Source organism: Natator depressus, chromosome 2 (genome assembly GCF_965152275.1).
Source record: "Natator depressus isolate rNatDep1 chromosome 2, rNatDep2.hap1, whole genome shotgun sequence".
NCBI classification, from domain to species: Eukaryota; Metazoa; Chordata; order Testudines; family Cheloniidae; genus Natator; species Natator depressus.
In genome coordinates, this window is record NC_134235.1 from 46808591 (window position 1) to 46827447 (window position 18857).

General features: G+C 39.4%; 1 protein-coding gene across 1 annotated transcript in view; it reads right to left on the minus strand.

Annotated features, from left to right (window-relative positions):
* The window catches only part of CNBD1 (cyclic nucleotide binding domain containing 1), a 278638-nt gene that overhangs the window by 58326 nt on the left and 201455 nt on the right, over positions 1–18857 (minus strand). The window contains exons 9-10 of the mRNA XM_074942900.1: positions 10496–10605; positions 8374–8524 (exon numbers count right to left, since the gene is read on the minus strand). Coding sequence (XP_074799001.1) covers positions 8374–8524; positions 10496–10605 — 261 coding nt within the window. The remainder of the gene's footprint in view (positions 1–8373; positions 8525–10495; positions 10606–18857) is intronic.

The following is an 18857-nucleotide window of genomic DNA, read 5'->3' on the forward strand; positions in this document are numbered from 1 at the left end:
CAACCATTGATTTCGGTGGAAGAACTCCCACTAATTTCAGTGGATATTTTAGCTGGGCCTGTTTTTTTAAGGGCTCTCTTTAGCATGCATCACCATAGTATCTAAGGGTGAAATTCACTTGTAGAGCAGCATGCCATTGCAAAGCCATCCGGATGATTTAAACAAAGAGGTGGCCAAGTGGGAATATGGGCAGAGCACATTGGGTACCTGGATTCCCTCTATGTATCATGGAAAGGGGCTCAGCAGTAGCCCTGCACATGCTGGCATAGAAGGCCATGAAAGGTTATGGCCATGGAAGAAGCCATGAGATCTGAATTCATGTTGTGCCTTTGGCACCAACACCCCACATACATGGTGTGGAGGGGTTGTGGCCCATACACTGGAATAGCTGTTATTGGAGAGCTAGTCCTTCTCATTGATCTAGCTGTCCACATTTTTCCTCACCAAACCCTACACGTTACACCTGCATAGAACCTGACTGTTCAGGCTTTACGTACATAGAATGATCTTCATATAACGTGTTGCAATGTTAAATATTTAACCTAATATAAAGCTTTTGCTGTTCCAGACTTTTTCCTTTTCATTATTTCAACAGTAGCCTAACTGTAAACTCAAAATAGTTAATTCTTCAATTAAGCCAGCGAGCAAGATAAACAGGAAAATAGTAAAGAAAAAAAATCAAACATTTGGAATTGTGTTGGGTATATTTTTAGACAATTAAACTGCAACCTCAATATATTGTATATTGATTGTACTTTTCAGTTAAAATCAGTTTTTCTTTACCCAATCTTGGAACACAGAAAACATTTCTCTCATGGGAACTGCAACAATCTTATAAAATTAAGGGCACTTATCACCTAGCACTGCAGAGTTCTAAGCAACATTTTGACACTTTATAAATAGTCAGAGCTAATATCAGTGTTCTCTAAAGTGATAATACATGAATTCAATTCCGTATAATAACACAAGCATAACCTGTTTAATGTCATCACATGGATCCAGTCAAGCAAAATCTGGCAGTTTCTCTGTTGAAAAGATATTTTTGCCCATGCTGAGTTAAAGTTCTTTTATTACATGCTGGAGAAAAACAGATTATCTTTGATTTCAGAATTGGTAATTCAGTTTTTTTATGAAGGAAATAATAGTCCCTTATTACTACACATGGTTCTCCCCAACTTGCAAAAGTATCCCCATAAGTAAAAATAATGGGTCATTATGCTCTGCAGAATAAATACAGATTATTTTTATTTGAAGAGTGGGTAATTCTTTTTATTATAGAAAATACCAAGCCATTAATCTGACATAATTTACCACAATTGGGGGAAGGTGAGCCCTATATATAAAAATAATGCATCAGTATTCCATTTTAATAAATATTTCTTATCCCAGACCTTTATTACTTTACATCAGGTCTTTTTATTCTCTCTAAGCTGCAATAACTATATACTAAAATAAAACCACATAACTTGGAAGTTTCTGGAGCACGTAAATTAGCATAAGGAAAGGCTTCCTGTTTATTACTTCACTGGGACCTTTGGTAATAATTAGACAAATTAAATTGATTGTACAGTTGTCATTCAATCCTCTGTAAATTACACATGAGAACTAGAAAAAATTGGTTACCTTTGATTTAAGAAAAAATCATTCTTTTTATGTTAGACAAATAAACACTCATTTTTAACATATACTGTTTAGCTCTTTACATGACACCAAGCGGATGGGGCTGTTATTTAATTCAAGGTAAACTGCTTCTCTAAATCACGGATTAAAGGCTTGTTATTTTTTATAAATGAGAATTCAACCATTCCGGTACCAGGAACCTACTGATGTCAGGCTCTTCAATAGTGTCTGCTGGGGATTCTGAGTGAAATATTGCCCCCACTGAAGCCAATGGCAAAACTTCCACTGAAGTCAGTGGGGCCAGGACTTTACCTTCTGTGTCCAGGTCAGCACGCTGAAGAAAAGACCAAAGCAACATCCTATTCCTTGCTAGCTTGCTGCAGAAGCTAATGATCCTCTGATAGAGCAAGCTGCAAGTCTGGCCATGTCTATATCTATGTGAGATTTGATCCAAGACCAGATTGTGTTTGAGCTGACTGGCTTGCAGGAACCTGTAACCATCACAAAAGGAGATTATCAACTGCTTCTATTCATGCAACTTTCAAGGTACCTTTTAGGGACCTGAGCCCACTTCTGAGTGAAGTCAATGCCAAAAATCCCATCAATTTAAATGGGAAAAGAATCAGGCCCTACTGCAAGGATGGATACACCCATTGTGGCAACGTAGAACAAAACAGAATTAGGGTTTATCTGGGATTTAGTATTCCCTGATAAGAGGAACTCATAGGATTTAGGATTTTCACTTGTCTGGGACTCACTAGTTGTCAGGAGGACCAGCTCTGATACCCTGGTCAACCATAGAGCTAACAATCATTCAGCTTTTGAGCTAGTTCCATAAACCTGCAAAACAAAATATGCCATTTAGACACAGTCCTGAGTTGGGACTGTCATACTGCCTCAGGAAGAGTTTGAGAGAGACTAAGTTTTAGAGAACCACAATCCTGCCTGCTCTCTGGTGCACAGCATGGTGCATGTATGCTAGTACATCCTGCTCTTCCAAGAACACCCAACATGCTCGACAGGAGGGGACTGGGCCATGGCTCTACCTCATCTCTAACACTTTTGGGGGTTATGTGCCCCTTCAGGGATCTGCAGAGGATCCAAAGGAGTCTTCTGTTTTATAGGCCACAATGAAAGTGTCTTACTTTGACTGCCCTTGCAATTGTCACCATCTTAGCTACACGATTTCCTTCAGTCTGCATATTGCCTGTGTATTTCAGACACCACTCCAGTTATGATAGCTTTCCAATTCTTTAAATTCAGCACTGTTTCCACTAGTGTAGCCGTATGCTCACATTATATTAAAGGGACATGCCATGAAACTATGATGTCTGAAATTAAAAAGTGATGACAAGTTTAAATATAGATTTGTATTCCCATAATGTAGAATGACAGGGGGTTATGGTCATGTATGTTCATCCTTACACAGTTTCTTGCTTTCCAATATCAGCTATTTACACATCTGAATATTCACCAGGTTAGCAATAGAACATGAGTCAATTTTAAATGAATAATTAAATGAGAGCATACAACTATGAACAATTAACAAACAAGAGTTTGCCCACACATTGTTTGATAAATAGCCGGTCCTGATGATTGAAAGTGATGGATATAAACAGGAGATATTAGATAATCAGAGAAAATATATATAAAAAGCAGGCAGACAGAGAGATCAACATTTTCAAACATGACTGCTGAAAGGTAGGCACTTTTAATACAACTTTAGATGCCTAAGAGTATGTCTACACTGATAGGAAACATCCGCGGCTGGCTTGGGTCAGCTGACTTGGGATTGCAAGGCTTCAGGGTGAGGGGCAATAAAATTTCAGTATAGATATTTGGGATTGGGCTGAAGCTCAAGCTATGGGACCCTGCAAAGGGGAAGGGTACCAGAGCCCAGGCTCCTACCCAAGCCCAAACATCTACACTGCAAATTTTAGCCCCACAGCCCAAGCCCCATGAGCCCAAGTCAGCTGACAAAGGGTACACTGCTGTCATAAATATAAAGGGAAGGGTAAACACCTTTAAATCTCTCCTGGCAAGAGGAAAAACCGTTTCACCTGTAAAGGGTTAAGAAGCTAAGATAACCTCGCTGGCACCTGACCAAAATGACCAACGAGGAGACAAGATATTTTCAAAGCTGGAGGGTGGGGGAAAGGGTCCTCTCTGTCTGTGTAATGCTTTTGCCGGGAACAGAGCAGGAATGCAGGTCAGAACTCCTGTAAAGAGTTAGTAAGCAATCTAGTTAGATATGCGTTAGATTCTGTTTTGTTTAAATGGCTGATAAAATAAGTTGTGCTGAATGGAATGTATATTCCTGTTTCTGTGTCTTTTTGTAACTTAAGGTTTTTCCTAGAGGGATTCTCTGTGTTTTGAATCTGACTACTCTGTAAGCTATTTCCCTTCCTCATTTTACAGAGGTTTTTCTTTTACTTTTTCTTTAATTAAAGTTCTTCTTTTAAGAACCTGATTGCTTTTTCATTGTTCTTAAGATCCAAGGGTTTGGGTCTGTGCTCACCTGTACAAATTGGTGAGGATTCTTATCAAGCCTTCCCCAGGAAAGGAGGTATAGGGCTTGGGGGGATATTTTGGGGGAAGACGTCTCCAAGTGGGCTCTTTCCCTGGTCTTTGTGTAAGAGGCTTGGTGGTGGCAGCATACGATTCAAGGACAAGGCAAAGTTTGTACCCTGGGGAAGTTTTTAACCTAAGCTGGTAAGAATAAGCTTAGGGGGCTTTCATGCAGGGCTCCATATCTGTACCCTAGAGTTCAGAGTGGGGAAGGAACCTTGACAACTACAATGCAGTACACTGCACTTGCGGCTAGACATACCTTCTGTAAGGATCTACAATACCTAAATTCTCAAACTTGATAGTCTAACTGGCCATAGATATTTAGATGATGCTACAGTGATGACAAGTTGGAGAACATTTTCCTTTTTATCTCTTATTATATTGTTATTAAAATCCTCAAACATTTCTACTTACCAAACCATGAATTTGCATGGGGTGTGGGAAGGAGTAAGTATTGTTTAGGAAGTATCTGAAAAATCACCCTTGCTGGGAGACTGAGATTTCCATTGAAAGAAAAGAAAACTCAGATGGATGAATTAGCTCAGAGAAAGTTAGAAGCGACCCAAACCTTTGCAGAAACTTCAAACTGAAACTTTACTGAGCCTTGAAAATGTTCATTAATATTTTTAATTTTTTGTTCAATGTACTTTTGTATTTGCTGGGCTTTGGCCAGAATGGATGAAACCAAAATATTGCAGGTAAGGCTATTCTTGGGGTATGTATGTCCTTGTTGAATCTAGGAAATACTGGAAATCTTGCCAGAAACTGTTTTAGCAAGATTTCACATAATTTCCTGACTGAAGATATACAGATAAATTCAGATAAAGCATCCAGATGTTGCTATTTCATGTTGATGGGTTCATCATAAACATATTGAATAATAATTGATAATAATTCTGCTTTTTTAAATTAATTAATTTAATTAATTTAATTAATTCTGCTAATTCTTTTTTTTTTTTTGCTTTGAATTCTAAGGTAGTTGTCATATTAATTTATACATTTATTTAGTACCCTCACATGGCAGCCAATGGGACAAATAAAGGATTTGTAGGGTTATCTTCACCTATCACTGAAATATAGCAACCTCTGAGATTTACAACAGTAATTTAGGAAAAGGAGTGAAGAAAGAAAACTGTTTCCAAATGAATCTGCAAGGGGAATTTAAGCAGGCAGAATGTAATTACCTGCATTGGAATTTGGCAGGGCCGCTGGGTTAACAACCATCATCTTACAAAAATTATCTTGGGATCTCTACTAATCACAAGTGGTCAGGAGTTTGGTGACACATCTTATTTGATGTAATGAGATGGCACTTCCAGCTGCACAGTTATTCGCAGGTTTTTGTTGACACACTGGTTCAATACAGATTCCAAGGGAACAGTGCCACCTATCAAATTAGGAACAACACTTGCAGCAACTAAAGGTTCCTTGAGTCTCCCATCCAAGAACCAAACACTTGACTCAAATCATACATAGCTTGTGAGATCCAGTGAGATTATAGAACAACTGCTGCAGCTGTTTATGTGAACCAAGCCTCTTGAGGTTCATACATTATTAATGTGAAGAACACAATGATTTTGGGCTATCTGTTTAGAGTTCTGAAATTAGGATGCAAAACAACCTGTTTAAAACCGCAGTCATCTGTAACATCCTGTAGATTGTCCCTTACACATATTGCTATGTCTAAGCCAGGCCAGAAAAAGGAAGAGAGGGGGAAAATTGGTAGGAAGGTCACAGAAGAGAAGCAAAGCAGAGAACCCAAACAACCAATAAAATTGTAGGGTCATGTTATATTCTCAGATGCACGCATAGACCTCCTAGTAAAATCATGAATGTCCGAATGCAAGATTTGTTCTTAACACTTAAAAACTAAGCACGATGGGCCTGATTCTTCTCCTAGTTTAACAGAAGTAAACTAGAATGGACTCCGTTGAAGATGGTGTAGTTACACTGTAGTAAAAGCAGCATAATTGAAAGAAGAATTGGGCCCATTTGTAAAATTATTATCTCGGGAGTAGCAACAGTTACAGCGTCTCCAGTGTAAAATATTACCTTTTGTTGAAAACAAGAGTTTCAGGCCTTTTTTGGATCATAGAATCTGAGAATGGACTATTGGCCTTAGTGCACTCTCCAAATTACTGGTCTCATAACAGATTCAGGGACCTGTCAATACTACTTTTTCTCTCATTAATTTGGGTTTTAGTTCAAAATGGGTGTGATATTTGGATTGGCAGAGTCGAGTGACTCCATGTATTTTTGTGTGTGTGTCAAAATGTACAGACATCTCACATCCAAACACATTTGACCTGTTCTGAGAACTCAAGTCAGTCTTCAGTGGTGCATAGGTCTTAGATTGGCCCTCTGCACAGGCGTGAGTTTCATCCTAAGTGCGTGGCTACACAGCAAAAGCTGCTACATGGGTTAGTCTCATCAAGCTACCTTGAATCCAGCTAGTGCAGGTAACAGCAGCAATGAAGACAAGGATAGCGTAGGCTTCAGTACAGATAGTGCAAGACCAGCATGGACCCTGGGTATGTACCCAGCTCATCTTTCTGTTAGACTATGCTGCACTGGCTTCGTTGTTACCCACACTACCTAGATTCAAGCTAGCTCACAGCTAGAGTAGTTCATGCACCACTCTTGTTGTGTAGACATACTCTAAGTAAAGTGAATCATAGTGAAGTAACTGCCTCGATCACCTGCTTTTCCCACAGAGCATACTGAGATATGAAATCAAGGCTCATTTCCTGTTTGTGCCTAAGGGGTTCCTCACTGGACAGCAGATTTGTGAGGACACTCAGATTCTCTAAAGAAGCTACTGAGTCAGTACTCAGACTCACAAATGATCTATAATATTATAGGCAGACCCACTTAAAACTCTGTTTCAAACCCATTGTTCTTATTTATTATTTGTATTGTGATAATGCCTTAATCAAGTATCAGGGCCCCATTTTGCTGGGCACTGAATACATATGTGATGACAAGACAGTCCCAGCCCCAAAGAGCTTACAATCTAAGTATAAGGCAAAACATAAGTACATACAATGAACAAACTGGGGAGCACAAGATAGGAGCATAAATAAGAGTGCGGTGATTATGATTATTGTAATAAGCAGCAGTCACAATACACCTACTGCCTAAATACCAAAAACCCAGCACATTTTAAGAGAAAAAATGCCCTTCAATATCAGTCTTATTGATTAGACATTCACATATGGTTAACATATCATTGCAATAAAGTTGTTTTAAACTTTTGTGGTTTGTTTTCAGATGTTCAGCTAAAATGCCCCAAAACACCCATAAAACCCAGTTCATGAAATTAAAAGAAACCATATTCTTTAGCATGTTGTGGTAAAACAAAGAATATAGTCCAAAAAACTTAATGCAGCCTAGGGAATATTTAGCTAATTATGCACACCATGACAACGTCTTTACAGGGGATAGTTTCAAGTGAGCTTAATGTGGACTAAGATTTGAAATCTGTGCAGTGCTAAAATCCTTGTACCGCCTCTTTGGAGTTTTAGTCTGCCAGATGGCGAATATATGCTTAATATATGCTTGGAACAAGCACTTTCATGTGTGAAATGTTGATTTTATACAAAACAGCCCAATGTGCATTTGTCCTGCATCAACTGACGTAATTAGTATAGAAAAAATAACTATCATATCAAGTGATAACAGTGCAATAGTAAAGGAAACACTTTTAAAGAATTCTGTGGGCACTAAAATACCCTTCTCTTAATATCAACAGATGGCTTTTCTTCCATTGCCATATTTTTATTATACAGTTTATCGTATTTCCATAAAGAATCACCGCCTATGATGTCATATGATAAGAATATGATGTCATATAGTCCGACCAACCCCATGAAAGAAAGTAAGGGGGTTATCTGTGGGGAGAAGAAAGAAACCTGGAGCATGTTTTGAATGTGAGAAGCCTGGAGGCATATTGCATAGTTTGCATGGACTGTTGACAGTCACCAAAAAATCTTGGCAAAGCAGGGAGTGAGGGGGAAATTCAATTAAATGGTTCACTTAAGGTTTGGATGGGCATGCACATTTTGGATGTTTATATCTGAACTGAAAAACATTCAAATCTTTTTGAGGTTCACCCATTATTGTTTGAATCATTGATTGATGATAATAAAATGCCAAGAAAATAAAGGACCCATTACTACTTACCTAGTATAGCACTGGCATCAATTATGCCCAATTTAACATCTGTCGCTGTTACAACTCTGCATGTGAAAGGGGTCTGAAGAAGAATGCTCACTTCTCCAAAGGACTGTTGCTCATGGAGCTGACCCACAAGAACCTGTCGGATTTGTTTAACCTGGTTGGAAAACATTAATATGTTCAGTACCACATAACATTACAGCATAGCTGAACTAATACATTATATAAGCATTTTTTAATAAAATATAGGAGAGACAAGTTGGGTGAGGTAATAGTTTTATTGGACCAAATTCTGTGGGTGAAAGAGACAAGATTACAAGCTACCCAGAGCTCTTCTTCAGGTCACCCAAAGAGGAGCTGTGTGTAAGTTCAAAAATGTGTCTCTTTCACCCACAGAAGTTGGTACAACAAAAGATATTACCTCACCCACCTTGTTTCTAATATCCTGGGACCAACACAGCTACTACACTCTAAAAACATATGTAGACTATATTTCAATTCACTAAACTGGCAACTTAAAATGGAATTTGCAGTTTACCCAAATGACAAGAGCAGTGGTGAACATTAATTTCATGATAGCTTGTGGAAACTTTGGCTGTTCCATTTTAAATGATTTTGCCTGTCCACAATTATGCTTTTCTATGAAAATGTAGAAGTTTAGTTATTTTTCTGCATCAGAGCATGAGAAAATGCAAAAAGCTGATTTTGTTCCAAATTTCAAGCATAAGTGAAAGTAATCTATTTTCTTATTTTTCCTCTAAAATTTAATCACATGACCTGCTCAAAGCAGAGTACAAATGGTCACTGACTAAAATCTTGCCAGTTTTGCTTTTTAGCTAAATTGTCATAGCCTTACTCCTGTTGAGTAGCTCCTTCCTCTTTTGGTAGTTGTAGCTTCTACCTTACTCCTTTGGATCCAAAGTACCTTACTTTGTACCCAAAATACCAAAATGCTGTATTACTGACATTGTCTTTCAGCAAGAGCTAATTTATTGCTTTCTATTTAGAGTAGTGTTTAAAGCCCAAAAAATTACTGTTCTTACTCATGTACATAGTCCCACTGAGTTAGTGCTTAGATTCACAGATTTTAGGGCCGGAAGGGATCACTTTATAATCATCTAGTCTGACCTTCTATCTAACACAGGGCAAAGAACATCACCCAGTAATTTCTGCAGCAAGCCCACATCTGCTGGTTGAGCTATACTATATCTTTTATAAAGATATCCAGTCTTGATTGAAAGACTTCAAGTAATAGAGTCCCCGCAAACCCCAGATAAGTCATTCCTGTGTCTTACTTCTATTCTGTATTTGCCTAACTTCAACTTCCAACCATTAGATCTTTTTCTGCCTTTTTCTGCTTGATTACAGAGCCATCAACTATCAGAATCTCTTCCCCATGTTGTATTTGTAGACAGTGAACAAGTTACTTCTTAACCATCTCTTCGATTAAATAGATCAAGCATCTTTATCCTCTCACTAGAAGGTATGTTTTCCAGACTTCAAATCATTCTTGTAGCTCTTTTCTGAACTCTTTTCATTTTGTCAACATCCTTTTTGATGTCTAGACACCGAAACTGGACTCCAGTAATGGTCAAATGCCATATACATAGGTAATATCACCTCCCTTCTCCTACTCAGTATTCCCTGGATCCAAGGATCACATTCACCCTCTTAGCAAAAATATTACACTGGAAGGTCATATTCAATTGGTTATCTACCATGATTCATAAGATCTTTTCAGAGTCACAGCATTCTAGGGTGCAGTCCTCCAACATATAAGTGTAACCTACATTCTTTCTTCCTAGATGTATGACCTTGCATTTGGTTGTGTTAAAACATATGTTCAAATAAGCCCATATTACCAAGGGATCCAGGTCAGTCTATACAACTGGCCTGACCGCAATATAACTTCCCACTCCACTGATTCTTTTTTCATCTATAAATTTTACCAGCAATGGTTTTGCATTTTCTTCCAGAACATTGATAAAGATACTCAATAACTGTAGGCCAAGAATAGATCCCTCTGGGGACTGTACTAGAAATTCCCTGTCAATAAGAGTAAGGTTTGCAGAAACAAACCCTAAGAAACAAGTGAAATGCTTATTTTCCAAGACATAAATTAGCTTACCATTTTCCCCAATGGTAGTTTCACAAGTGCCTCAGTTTCTCTGTAAACATTACAGTATCCAGATTTAATAAATCCAACAAATGTACTGATTTCTCCTCCTTTTAAAAGCACTGCAACAAGAGAAGCAACAAGTGAAAATTCTCTCAACAATTGTTGGTAAAAGAACATTTATAATATTGCAAAAATTTGGCATATTGCAAGAATGAATTTTAATTCAGTCTGTTATGTGGTATTCAAAAGTTATATGGTTCATTACTCCAATATCAGACACCAGTCCTGAAATTTACAATGTGCAGGCAGACTGCTGCATATATGTGTAGCCCTAAGGAAGTTAGTGGGGCTTTGCTTGGGCACAGCAATCCATCAACACATTGTCGATTGGAGTACTGGGGCCTTAACATGCAGTAATTAAGTATAGAGTTAATACATCAATAGACTGTAGCAATGACATACCCTCCCCCCCTCAAAAAAAAATGAGTGAAGTCATATTCTGAGTTTTAGTTGAGGCTTTTGTTCAAAAACAAGAGCATTTCTGAGTAAAGGAAAACCCATGTTCCCACAAAAATGGTCATGTTTTTCAACAAAACAAAATAACTACATCAACACATTTAGTAGTTTTTTCCCCCTTGAAATCAGACCATTTAAACTGAATGTGAAAATCTTGAATTCTGACATTTTTACATTTCCTATATTTCACACCATGACACACAATGACATGGGCGAAACTCAGCAGTTGCCACTGCAACTCCTCAGACAAGCAACTTTACCTAAAACCATCTTATCTCAGAACAATGGGCCAGATCCTTGGCTGCCTTAAATTGGCATAGTACCACTGAAGTTAATGGAACTATGCCTTATTACACCAGCTGAGGACATGGGCCAGTGAGCCGCAAGACGTTCCTAAATTCCCTTTTTATTGGTGCTTTCTCTCTCTTTTCCCCTCGACTCTGGAAGACTTTCTATGATTCCACAGGAAGGAAGGAGCCATGGTTTTGCTTTTGGGAGAAGAATTAATTAAACAAATTTGCTGTTCTGCAAGAATTCTTTCTTGACATTTCATACTAACGAAAACAATGACACCAGAACTACAATGTTTATCACTACAATACTAATGAACCTATGGTGAAGGAGGCACATGATGCAGACAGATTGAACAGCTGCCGAAAGGAGAGGCTCCCTGGGATTACAGTATCACAGGCAAGTCAGTCTGGACCAGATCCTGAACTAGTGTAAATTGGCAGAGTTCCAATTAAGTCAGTGAAGCTGCCCTAATTTACACCAGCTGGCCCTCTAAGTTTCACTCAGCATCCACATTGTCTCATGGCTGGAAGAAATAAAACCAGTAACAAAATTAGACATATGATTTAAAAATGTATGGCCAATATGTTCCTGCTCCCTTGTGCTGCTTGGTGATGCAAAGCAGCTGTAAGCCCAAAGCAAGCAGCCAGTTATGCCAGGTTTATGGCTGCTCTGCATAACCAGAGTGGCTGAAGTGTACTGGCAAACATGTCCCAGAGGCTCCAATAATATGAAAGAAAAAACTGCTGCCTGGCTCCTCAGTGGAATCAAGCTGTGGACCAGAGATGCGTCAATGGCACCTTTTCTGAAAATGACTTGGGGGAAACTGAAGGAAATTTCTAAAAATGCTGAAGTCATTTGTAGAGTGTGATTTTCAAAACCACTCAGCAGTGTCTGAGCTCAATGGGAGTTAGGCCAATGCACAGCACTTCTGAAAATCCTACCTGTAATTTCCACCAAGGACCTGAAAGATGCTGCGGCAAACAGCGCGGAAAAAATAACTCATGTAATCAGCAGAGAAAGCAAGTTCCACGAGAAACATCAAGAGAAACATCAGAAAAGAGACAGGAAAATGTAAGCAGACAGAAAAGACTCAAAGCAAGCAAGAAAGAAGCAGAAGCAAAGTGTCTGTAAAATGCCATAATGTACAAATTGAAAGAAAGAGAAAGTCTGCATCAACAATAAGAATTAGGCCTACATTTTAGAAGTTTTGGAGAAAAGCTGTGAAAGTGAGACAGAAAACAACCAGTCTGTGATTTATTGATTATAGAACTCATTAGCTGAGAGGATAGCTAGTAAATTTCCTAATCTCACTCAATAACTGTTCGGAGCAAAAGAGAATTTTAATATACCTAGAGACAGAATTTGTTAATTCCTGAAGAGTCAGAGATAAGATTTTTCTGGTATGGGACCAACCAACTACTCATAGCTGAGAGACTGGCTGGTGCAATACCTGATGACCAACCTTTATGACTCAAAAAGAAAAGGAGTACTTGTGGCACCTTAGAGACTAACCAATTTATTTGAGCATAAGCTTTCGTGAGCTACAGCTCACTTCATCAGTATGCATCCGATGAAGTGAGCTGTAGCTCTCGAAAGCTTATGCTCAAGTAAATTGGTTAGTCTCTAAGGTGCCACAAGTACTCCTTTTCTTTTTGCGAATACAGACTAACACGGCTGTTACTCTGAAACCTGTCTTTATGACTCAAGAGCCTAATTAATTGAAGAAAAAAAACTGACCAGACCACAACATCTGAGAGAAAACTCACTTGAGAGGGAAGCCTGGGATGTTATGTTGGATCACTGTCCATCTATCATTCATCAAGGCCAACCACGAGCAAAGAGTCCCAATATTAATTCACATCTCATATACAATGAAGGCAATTAAAATGTGTCCTGGTTTATTACCCATTAGATCTCTCTCAAACCAGAAATGATTCTTTATCATTAGAAAGAACAATTTAAGTGCAACTGTTGGGTGCTAAGTAGATCCATAACATCCTTAAGTCATGCTGCTCCTAAATCACTGAGGCACTTCTGGAAATCCCACTCATTAATTCCAAATGGAACCTGACAATCTCTCTTAGTTTTTTCCCAACCTGAGATGGAACAATAAGACTACAATCTTGGGTGAAGTTTTGTAAAACACAGTTATTGGTTTTCTGGCAAAAAGACTGGCAGAAAAATAACTGCACACATTTTTCAGTTAAAGCTAGAGGCGATTTTGTAGATCTATGATTAAATATTCTTGTTTATTGTATTTATCTTCATGTTCACATTTATAGTTACCTAGGAAATAGCACATTTTCAGCTGTAGCTGTTCATGGTGTAATTTTATACGTCACCATCTGTCTGGGCATTTAGCCAGTCTGTAGTCAAGGCCAGATTTTTAATGAAGTCTTAAAGGATTTTCTTTTAATATGCCTATTTGCATTCACACAATTTACATTTATCGATTTCTGATCTTTTGAGGGGATCCTCACAACTGGAGCAGAAGGACAGCATTTTGGCTGTGTGGTGGACAGCCTGTGCAAGAGGTCTTCACTCCTATGCATCATGGTTCTATGTTCTTAGGTATTTCCATCCCACCTAGCATGCAGGAAAGCTCTGGAGCTGGGATGATGACTGCTGGGGTCAGTGGGAGGTAGATCACGATAGTCATGAATCTGCAGCCAGAATCCCTATCTAGGAGGGCACAGCAGTTGCATAGGCTACTGCAGCCTTGACATTTCTTCCCCGCAGCTTGTGGCCTCTGTGGAAGATTCCGTCCCCATTCCACAGCCTCAGTGGAAGCCCTCTGCTCATGAGCAATTTACTTGGGCCAAACACAGGGAACAAGATTTGACCCTACGTAACTGTCTCTGAAACATGGACTTACTGCTAAACACATGATGCAATGTGTGCTTGTATTATGAATTCAAGCTGTGCAATTTTTTTTAATTGCATTAGTGATCAATATATTGTTTTTCTACCTTTTTTACTCATTTAATGAAATTTCACAGGGTTTACTAAAAGCCAGATCTTCCGCAATTTTGCTTCTTCATTAAGGGCACACCCAATATGAGTTGCTTTTAACACAGCTGTTACTCTGAAACCTGCTTTTTATAGTAAATCAGCCTTCTGAAATTTCATTCATGCTTGGCTTAATTTACTTAATCTGTGCTCATCTAAAATGAGCAATTGCTCCTCTGTTATGTTATTATACATCATGTATGTTACCCCATAAGTTGAGTGTGGGGATCTTCACAAAGCCTTCACACAAGCCTTAAGCATCAGTTAAGTCTCGCTTAAGTTTGTGAAAGATACACAGGGGTGAAATTTATCCTTGGTGTGTAATAAACGTAATAAGACACATTCCCTGCCATAAAGATGTTCACAAAATTCTAACCAGAATACACTCAAATTGAATATTTTTACTGCTGTCATTTATACTATTCCAGGCTCAAGGAGCATTATGGGGAATAGGTAGAGGGAAAATGAGGTCTGAATGTCTAAACTCCTCAGTTAGCACTCCATCTAGCAGTCATCTTAGAGAGGAATATCAGAAAGGATTGAGGATATGCCATTATTTGGTAAATAAAAAAAATCAACCTCGTCAGTTCATCCCAAAGCAGAGAAACAAGACTTAGATGACAGGAAGTTTGATGCAACAAGCAAACCCTGGTGAAAAACATTTCCTGTTTCAGAGCATTACAGAAGGAATAAGCAAGGTAATAGATACAGTACCCACAAAATTAGAAGACCATGAAAAAGCTAGTTCTTTACAAACTTGCCATTTTCTTGACTACAAGCCTGCAAAGATATGTGAATGAAAAGAGCTCAACTGAAATTTATAGAATGCTCTGTAGTTCTCAAAAGTGATTATGTACATTTTAGTATAAATACAGCCTATTAGTTCTCCCCCTGACGTGTTTGTTTTACGCAGAACTGAGTAAAATAATACAGCTGTATTTTCACCCCTCTGTCTCTTTAAATTTGGACTGTAAGCTCTTTTCATGCTGTGTTTCTACAGTACCTAGCACAATGGGGTCCTGATCTATGATTGGAGTTCAAAGGCACTACCATAATACAAATAAATAAATAGTCTATCTTGCAACAGTCTGCAGCAGATCTCTGGTGAGCAGGGTGTATTTGCTGAGGGGTTTTAAGTTCCTTGCAACACTCCAGTACTGGGCTGTATCAGCTTTGATTCTTACAAATGTACATTAACATTAACAAAATGTTCCTGGATAAACACTCTGGTTTGTGAGTCTAACATCTGCACGGGCATAAGTGTCCATTTGGGGGCATTCCTTTGGGGGTATAAAAGGGCCTATGAGTCAAATCTTCTAATTCTTTACAGTCAATACAGACACTGTATTTTTTTTAAAGTCTCTAAGACATTTCTCATATGGATTTTCTGCAAAATATATGACATTTACAGAACCCACGTCAGTGTGATGTGCTATAAAGGCTTTTAAGGATTCTCTTTTGGGATGACCTGGACAACTCACTCATAAGTTCCTGAAACTCGAGTAATATGGCCATTACAAACTCATGCCGATAAAATCTTTATACCACATCTCCGTGAATTGTGTATATTTATGTACATATGCAAACACACACAGGTATAGCCATCATAAAAACTCTTATATTTCCAAAATCTTTGTACAATGTTCAACTATTACATAATCTGACTTTATTCTGCCAGGCGGCTGTGACTAAGCTTAACCCATGCCAATGACAAATGTTTCCATAACAACCAATGTGCTTTAAAATGGGGGAAGGGAAGGAAGACTATAAAAGAAAAAGTAAACCCAATAAGTAGCATAAACAAAAAAGTGATGGATCAAGGTACTATGAAACTCTCATTACCATTCATTTTATATCATTGACTGAATCCTTGGCTTGACAAATACTGTCCTATTGGCTGAGACATGGTTGGGTGACCCAAAATAGTTTTGCATTATAAATGATATTGGCTAATCAATAGCGTTTTAAATTATTGAGTGGACATCAGTTGATTGAGATAAGGTCATATAACCCTAAGACCAAAACCAGAGAAACATCTGCAGAGTGTGTCTGATGTTTCAGTGTATTTAAAGAAAAAAAAAGAATATAGGTGACATATGGAAACTTATTCCTTCCTTTATGCAGCATTTAGGGTATATTGTCTTATTTTTCTGGAGCTTCAGAGGCTCGCCAGCTATAGAAAAAAGAAAAGGAGTACTTGTGGCACCTTAGAGACTAACCAATTTATTTGAGCATAAGCTTTCGTGAACTACAGCTCACTTCATCGGATGCATACTGTGGAAAGTACAGAAGATCTTTTTATACACACAAACCATGAAAAAATGGGTGTTTACCACTACAAAAGGTTTTCTCTCCCCCCACCCCACTCTCCTGCTGGTAATAGCTTATCTAAAGTGATCACTCTCCTTACAATGTGTATGATAATCAAGTTGGGCCATTTCCAGCACAAATCCAGGTTTTCTCCCCACCCGCCCCCACAAACCCACTCTCCTGTTGGTAATAGCTTATCTAAAGTGATCACTCTCCTTACAATGTGTATGATAATCAAGGTGGGCCACCAGACAGACTGAAGTGTTCTCCGACTGGTTTATGAATGTTATAGTTCTTGACATCTGATTTGTGTCCATTTATTCTTTTACGTAGAGACTGTCCAGTTTGACCAATGTACATGGCAGAGGGGCATTGCTGGCACATGATGGCATATATCACATTGGTGGATGTGCAGGTGAACGAGCCTCTGATAGTGTGGCTGATGTTATTAGGCCCTGTGATCGTGTCCCCTGAATAGATATGTGGGCACAGTTGGCAACGGGCTTTGTTGCAAGGATAGGTTCCTGGGTCAGTGGTTCTGTTGTGTGGTATGTGGTTGCTGGTGAGTATTTGCTTCAGGTTGGGGGGCTGTCTCTAGGTAAGGACTGGCCTGTCTCCCAAGATTTGTGAGAGTGATGGGTCGTCCTTCAGGATAGGTTGTAGATCTTTGATAATGCGTTGGCGGGGTTTTAGTTGGGGGCTGACGGTGACGGCTAGTGGCGTTCTGTTATTTTCTTTGTTAGGCCTGTCCTGTAGTAGGTGACTTCTGGGAACTCTTCTGCCTCTATCAATCTGTTTCTTCACTTCCGCAGGTGGGTATTGTAGTTGTAAGAATGCTTGATAGAGATCTTGTAGGTGTTTGTCTCTGTCTGAGGGGTCGGAGCAAATGTGGTTGTGTCACAGAGCTTGGCTGTAGACAATGGATCGTGTGGTGTGGTCAGGTGAAAGCTGGAGGCATGTAGGTAGGAATAGCGGTCAGTAGGTTTCCGGTATAGGGTGGTGTTTATGTGACCATCGTTTATTAGCACTGTAGTGTCCAGGAAGTGGATCTCTTGTGTGGACTGGACCAGGCTGAGGTTGATGGTGGGATGGAAATTGTTCAAATCATGGTGGAATTCCTCAAGAGCTTCTTTTCCATGGGTCCAGATGATGAAGATGTCATCAATATAGCGCAAGTAGAGTAGGGGCGTTAGGGGACGAGAGCTGAGGAAGCGTTGTTCTAAGTCAGCCATAAAAATGTTGGCATACTGTGGGGCCATGTGGGTATCCATAGCAGTGCCGCTGATTTGAAGGTATACATTGTCCCCAAATGTAAAATAGTTATGCGTAAGGACAAAGTCACAAAGTTCAGCCACCAGGTTAGCCGTGACATTATCAGGGATAGTGTTCTTGACGGCTTGTAGTCCATCTTTGTGTGGAATGTTGGTGTAGAGGGCTTCTACATCCATAGTGTCCAGGATGGTGTTATCAGGAAGATCACCAATGGATTGTAGTTTCCTCAGAAAGTCAGTGGTGTCTCGAAGGTAGCTGGGAGTGCTGGTAGCGTAGGGCCTGAGGAGGGAGTCTACATAGCCAGACAATCCTGCTGTCAGGGTGCCAATGCCTGAGATGATGGGGTGCCCAGGATTTCCAGGTTTATGGATCTTGGGTAGTAGATAGAATACCCCAGGTCGAGGTTCCAGGGGTGTGTCTGTGTGGATTTGATCTTGTGCTTTTTCAGGGAGTTTCTTGAGCAAATGCTGTAGCTCTCAGTGGGATCATAGGGTAATGGCTTGTAGAAAGTGGTGTTGGAGAGCTGCCGAGCAGCCTCCTGTTCATATTCCGACCTATTCATGTTGACAACAGCACCTCCTTTGTCAGCCTTTTTGATTATGATGTCAGAGTTGTTTCTGAGGCTGTGGATGGCATTGTGTTCTGCATGGCTGAGGTTTTGGGGCAAGTGATGCTGCTTTTCCACAATTTCAGCCCATGCACGTCGGCGGAAGCACTCTATGTAGAAGTCCAGTCTGCTGTCTCGACCTTCAGGAGGAGTCCACCTAGAATCCTTCTTTTTGTAGTGTTCATAGGGAGGTCTCTGTGGATTAGTATGTTGTTCAGAGGTGTGTTGGAAATATTCCTTGAGTTGGAGACGTCGAAAATAGGATTCTAGGTCACCACAAAACTGTATCATGTTCGTGGGGGTGGAGGGGCAGAAGGAGAGGCCCCGAGATAGGACAGCTGCTTCTGCTGGGCTAAGAGTATA